The sequence below is a fragment of the Nannospalax galili genome, unplaced genomic scaffold, assembly GCF_000622305.1.
Source record: "Nannospalax galili isolate Female #2095 unplaced genomic scaffold, S.galili_v1.0 scaffold1812, whole genome shotgun sequence".
Classification (NCBI taxonomy): domain Eukaryota; kingdom Metazoa; phylum Chordata; class Mammalia; order Rodentia; family Spalacidae; genus Nannospalax; species Nannospalax galili.
The window spans coordinates 497,748-504,654 of NW_008331838.1; the positions used below are offsets into that span (position 1 = coordinate 497,748).

Genomic DNA, 6,907 nt, shown 5'->3' on the forward strand with positions numbered 1-6,907 from the left:
GTTCCCAGCATTCACATGGTGGCTTACAACACTTGTACCTCCGCTTCCAGGGGACTCTGACACCTTCTTCTGGCTTTGTAGGCACTGTACTCAACACAGTACACATAAATGCATGGTCACGCATACACATAAAAATAATAAATAATAAAATAGATTGTTTTCAAAAAGAACTATGCCAGCACATACTTCAGCTAGCATTCAGACTTAGCTGAAGATTCAGTAGACTCAACGCCCTGAATGGCGCACAGTGACGGAACACGCTCCTCTGCTGATGCCTGCTCTCCACTCTCAAGTGCACCTTGTCTTGGTGTTTAATCAATAAACTCAGTGGCTCGGCTTCATTCTGAATTTCCCTGACTTTCTCTTCTATGGTGGATGTCAAGGACACAGCTGCATCCCAGCAGAGGCCCCGGGGGGTCTGAGGACCCCACAGGCTGAATGGCCAGCAACATGGAGTGTGCTTCCCAATGCCAGCAAAGGATACAGCTCTGAAGCTGCACGACAGGACCCTGTCCCTTCCCACCCACCTTCCCTGGGCTCAGCCATCCATAGGAAAATGAGAAGCTGGATGAAGGGAGACCTTAACAGACAGTGTTAAGGGGAAGGGCATCAAGACCTGCCTGGACCACAGCCAGGCTCCACCACCTCCACACAAGGCTAACTTAGTGTCTGAACACTGACCTGTGACGTCCAGGCGGAAGGAGACCCTCTGTCCCCCGGCCTCAGCCATCCATAGGAAAATGAGAAGCTGGATGAAGGGAGACCTTAACAGACAGTGTTAAGGGGAAGGGCATCAAGACCTGCCTGGACCACAGCCAGGCTCCACCACCTCCACACAAGGCTAACTTAGTGTCTGAACACTGACCTGTGACGTCCAGGCGGAAGGAGACCCTCTGTCCCCCGGTCTCACAGCTGTACTCCCCGGCATCGGCCTTGTCCGCCTGCTGCACCACCAGCCTCCTCGTGCAGCCCGAGGCCTCCACTCGCACCTTCGAGCTCGAGCTCAGCTTCTTCCCATCCTTGAGCCACGTCACCTCTGTCTGGGCCTGGGCCACCTCGCAGCTCAGGGTGGCACTGGTCCCCGCCTCTGCCTTCACCTCGCTGCGTGCCTGCTGCTCCTTGGCAAACACCACCTTGGGCTCTGGGGACAGAAAAGGATGCACGGGGTCAGAGACGCTGTACGTTAGGAAGACCACGTGGGGAAGACTTGTTTGGGAACATCCTCCTGGCTCTGCATTTGCTGTACTCAGGAGAGGTCCCAGCAGAGCCTCTCAGTACAGAGCCACAGATGACCCACTGCTGCAGGGGAACATGGTGCATGGTGACAGTCCTCAAAGGAGGGGCTGCAGGTCTTGACACGTGTGCCTCCCCGACAGTGACAGCACCAGAGTATGTCCTGACAGGGCTGAGTCCCTGAGGCTCCCACCCTTGCCTGCTCTGAGCGTCATCAGCTGGGACATGTGAAGGAGAGCCTGGATGGTTGTGGCCCTCTACTGCCTGTCCCACTGGCGCCCTGGGCCATCACGGAGTGCTCCTGTGGCTGTCGATGTTCAAGCTGACCCCACTCTCAGCAGCACTGCCTCTTCTTGTTCATTTCAGGAGCTCTGTTACATGTTACAGCACATGTCTTCCCCTACTATGTGATTTGTGGGTCCTCTCCTTATGATGTTACTAAGGTTTGGATGTGGCTGGTCCCTCAAAATTTCACATTCAGCAGTCTGGGTCTCCATATGGCTGTGCTGAGGTAGGGAACTTTTAAGAGTGTGTTTGGCTCCTTCTGTTCCTCACAGGATCCCTTTCTACTGTTGTGGAGGTGGGCCCCATACCAGAACACCAGTATCCTGCTACATGGATCTTGTAGACATCAGAATCTTCAGCCAAATAAACCTCTCTAATTTATAAGGTACACAGTCTCAGTTATTTTGCAACAGCAACACAAATAAAACTAAAACAAATGTCTTCTAATCTATCTTGTTTTCAATTTAATGTAGTCAAATGTGCCAATGTTGTTCCACTGTGATCAGTACACTTGTTTCCTGTCAGAAATGTTTCCTTACCTGGTCTTTAAGCAACACACAGCATCACCTAAGAGTATTATGGTTTACCTGGTTTCTCTAGTTTACCTGGAATTGATCTCTGCCTGTGTATGAACTAGATTATTTCTTTTGCTTCCATGTGGTTTAATGTTCTAAAAGTTTTCATGAAAAGTCCTTTCTGGGGGACAAGGAAGGAATGGGTTTACCCACAAGTGTGTTTCAGAGTTCAATACTTTGTTCCTTCCCTTTGTTTCTCTCTCTCTAGTGAGGACCACATATCTTTGTGAGGTATCTAGTGAAGACTAGGTATCCACATGGAGTCTTTATGTATTTTGAAGGCTGATCAACTTTGATTTTCCATGCCTCTACATCCACAGATTCTTTAATGTCTCTCAAAAATGCTTCACTTTCATTTACAGAGCTCTTAAATAACCAGATTATAAAGTGCGGGTAATTCAACTACCCCTGGAGAAACACCAGAGCCACCACAGGTCCCAGTCCAGATGCACCCAGCGTCCTGGACCACACACAACATCCGGGGTTCTTGGGGAGGTTCTGAGAACAAAGGGGTGAACGTTCTGTGGGAATGAGGAGGGACAGCTAGTGGGGAAATAGAGGGGACATGAGAGGACAAAAGGTTCCCTTTGCTTTTGGTCCTGAAGGTCATGCCTCACAGACTAACAGCCAAGAATTTTCACATAACTGGCCAGACTACCGGCAGAACAAACCTGCACTCCCCTTCCGAGAATCACAAGCAAGATTCTTAAAATGGCCAACGAGCCATGCTTTGATTCCACCCTTCTTGTGTCCTGTGTGCACTAAGGAGCCCTTTGTCGAACGTCTGTCATGGCACTCACTCCCTTCCCAGCTGCAAGACTGCCTGAAAGTCTCCTACTTCAAGAATAGAATTCTGTGGGTTAAAAAAATAGAAGGGGCTGGAGAGATTGCTCAGTGGTTAAGAGCACTTGCTACTCTTGCAGAGAACCTGAGTTCAGTTCCCAGCATTCACATGGTGGCTTACAACACTTGTACCTCCGCTTCCAGGGGACTCTGACACCTTCTTCTGGCTTTGTAGGCACTGTACTCAACACAGTACACATAAATGCATGGTCACGCATACACATAAAAATAATAAATAATAAAATAGATTGTTTTCAAAAAGAACTATGCCAGCACATACTTCAGCTAGCATTCAGACTTAGCTGAAGATTCAGTAGACTCAACGCCCTGAATGGCGCACAGTGACGGAACACGCTCCTCTGCTGATGCCTGCTCTCCACTCTCAAGTGCACCTTGTCTTGGTGTTTAATCAATAAACTCAGTGGCTCGGCTTCATTCTGAATTTCCCTGACTTTCTCTTCTATGGTGGATGTCAAGGACACAGCTGCATCCCAGCAGAGGCCCCGGGGGGTCTGAGGACCCCACAGGCTGAATGGCCAGCAACATGGAGTGTGCTTCCCAATGCCAGCAAAGGATACAGCTCTGAAGCTGCACGACAGGACCCTGTCCCTTCCCACCCACCTTCCCTGGGCTCAGCCATCCATAGGAAAATGAGAAGCTGGATGAAGGGAGACCTTAACAGACAGTGTTAAGGGGAAGGGCATCAAGACCTGCCTGGACCACAGCCAGGCTCCACCACCTCCACACAAGGCTAACTTAGTGTCTGAACACTGACCTGTGACGTCCAGGCGGAAGGAGACCCTCTGTCCCCCGGCCTCACAGCTGTACTCCCCAGCATCAGCCTTGCCCGCCTGCTGCACCACCAGCCTCCTCGTGCAGCCCGAGGCCTCCACTCGCACCTTCGAGCTCGAGCTCAGCTTCTTCCCGTCCTTGAGCCATGTCACCTCTGTCTGGGCCTGGGCCACCTCGCAGCTCAGGGTGGCGCTGGCCCCCGCCTCTGCCTTCACCTTGCTGAGTGCCTGCTGCTCCTTGGCAAATACCATCTTGGGCTCTGGGACCAGATGGAAACACACAGTCAGTCACTGTTTAGGTCAGAAAAGGTCACACAGCACAAAGACCTGGCTGTGGAGGACAGAACCTTCTCTGCCTTGATGGAAGGCTAAGGCCTTTGTCACAGTGTAAGACCCTCTTGCTTTGCTGGGCTTACTCTGCCAACACTCTGCTGGAATTCCATGCTGGGTCTTTTCATTCTGACATCTTCTTACCCTCCAGTCAGATCTTAGAGCCAGTGCTCTCTGCATAAAATGACTTAGGGACTTCCTTCCTTCTTCTGTTTTCTGAGAAAATCCCATGAACATGGACCAACTGTTTTCAGTAAGTGATATATTTTCTCCAGAAAATTTATAAGATTTAATTATTTCATTTATTTAAAATTCATAGACCTACTTAAGTTTCCCTTGTCTATATGTCAGTTTCCACAGTTTACTAGAAATCGGCCACACTGTCAGTTTTCAGAGTATTACGGTCAAATGTTTTGTCATATTCTCTTAAAATAATATTTTCACAGAGACAGCTAAACAATGACAGTCATTGGGTGAAGGCTGGATAGAGCACTGGTGTGGAGCAGCCAAAATTCATAGACCTACTTAAGTTTCCCTTGTCTATATGTCAGTTTCCACAGTTTACTAGAAATCGGCCACACTGTCAGTTTTCAGAGTATTACGGTCAAATGTTTTGTCATATTCTCTTAAAATAATATTTTCACAGAGACAGCTAAACAATGACAGTCATTGGGTGAAGGCTGGATAGAGCACTGGTGTGGAGCAGCCCCTAGAGGTCAAGCATGGGACTGCAGCCCAAACTTAACCCATCTGAAGGCTCAACAGGAGGCAAACTTTTCTTTCTTGGACTTTTCTCTCTGAGGAGCGGAGCCCTGCACTGAGTCTGAGGGAAATGCTCTGAACAAATGCAGCTTTGCCAGCAGCTGCTGCGACTGGTTAACAAGCAGAGGGACCTGGCAGAAGCCACCCACTCTTCACAGCCACAACTCCAGCTCCTATCCAAACTGAAGACAAAGACCAAGTGGTATTCACTTTAAAGCTACACTTTAATTTTTTTATTTTTATTTTATGCGTATGAGTGTTTTGCCTGCATGTAAGTGCACCTGTGTCTTGCAATGCCCAAGGAAGCCAGAAGAATATATCAGATTCCCTGGAAATAGAGTCAAGGATGGCTGTTAGTTACCATGCCGGTGCTGGGAACCAAACCTGGGTCCTCTGCAAAAGCAACCAGTGCTCTTAACTGCTGAGCCATCTCTCCAGCCCCAAACTCTTTTTTCTTGAGGAGGGGAAGAGAGGTGGGTTGAAACAGAATCTCATGTAGCCCAGGCAGGTCTCAAACTCACTATATAGTTGGGGGTGACCCTGAACTCCTGATCCTCCTACCTCTACCTTCAGAGCACTAGGACTACAGGTGTGCATCACCACACCCCCTTTATGTGGTGCTGGGGACTGGACATAGGCTTCCTGCATGCTAGGCAGGCACTCCACCCACTGAGCTACACCCCACCAGTCCTACCATTATACTAAAGGTCACTGTCACACGTCCCACCTATGCTCCAATTCTTGCTCCCTTAGCACAGACATCACAACAAAACAGGCTCATAGGGTTTGCTACAGATAGGTCACTGAGAGCTCCTATTCTATAGAAATGAGAGGTATCCAGAACCCTAAAATTTTATAGTCCATAGTTCACTCTGTATATATATTCAGGCATTAAACAACCGAAGCTTTCCCTGACTCAGGTTCAGTGAAATTGAAATACCTCTTGCTGACCGTAGCTGGCATGCACTGTGGGGTGGGGGCATGTGGAAGTTGCCACACAAACAATAGGAGGGTATTCCCAGGTCCTCAGGAGACAGATACCTGACAACCTCTAAGGCCATGAACTGGATCCAGTCAGACTCCCAGACACCATGAGACAGCAGATTGGTGCTAGGGATGTGACTCAGGATTACCCTCATCGAAATGCCATGCAAGGTTTATGAAACAGACCCTTTTCCACCCTCGTATCTTTGTCCCAGCAGGTCATGCCATCTCACAGGATGGAGGAAGTTGGGAAATGTGAGCAATGACTGTTAAAGGGCAAAAGATCTGTTAAGATGATAGGCCAGACCCCCTCCACCTCCACACAGGGCCAAGTTGATACCTGCAACATCCAGGTGGAAGGAGACCCTCTGTCCCCCGGCCTCACAGCTGTACTCCCCGGCATCAGCCTTGCCTGCCTGCTGCACCACCAGCCTCCTCGTGCAGCCCGAGGCCTCCACTCGCACCTTCGAGCTCGAGCTCAGCTTCTTCCCGTCCTTGAACCAAGTCACTTCTGTCTGGGCCTGGGCCACCTCGCAGCTCAGGGTGGCGCCGGCCCCCGCCTCTGCCTTCACCTCACTGAGTGCCTGCTGATCCTTGGCAAACACCACCTTGGGCTCTGGGGACAGATGGAGACACACAGAGTTAGAGACATTGTCTAGGTCAGGAAGGTCACATGGGGAAAGAGCCTGGATGGGGCAGTTGGACGGCAGATGATCCTCCAGCCTCTGCACTCTCTGTGCCCAGGAAATGTCCCAGAGCCTCTCGGCACAGAACAGATCATCCACACATCACACTTCTGCTATAGGGGCTGCTCGATGCTGTGACGATGTCCCTGCACGGGCTCCCCAAATGGCTCTCTGGGCAGTGTCGAGGAGACCTGTTGTTTTCAGAACTAGCACTTGGTCTTCAGTGGCATAGCTGTTCCAGGTTGACCCCATTTACACCAGTGCCATCTGTCTTCAGGTTTGATAGGTGCCCTATACTTACTTAATACTGAGATCTTCCCATGCATATTGTAAATATTCTCCCCACCTGTAACCCTCAACTTCTCATGTTTTTGTGTTTTCTTATTAAATATTTTCAGAGGGAACACATCTCCTGGTC

General features: G+C 49.8%; 1 protein-coding gene across 1 annotated transcript in view; it reads right to left on the reverse strand.

The window, feature by feature from the left end:
• Window positions 1–6,907, reverse strand: part of Obscn (obscurin, cytoskeletal calmodulin and titin-interacting RhoGEF) — a 149,322-nt gene that overhangs the window by 107,885 nt on the left and 34,530 nt on the right. The window contains 3 exon segments of the mRNA XM_029560576.1: window positions 866–1,141; window positions 3,712–3,987; window positions 6,144–6,419. Coding sequence (XP_029416436.1) covers window positions 866–1,141; window positions 3,712–3,987; window positions 6,144–6,419 — 828 coding nt within the window.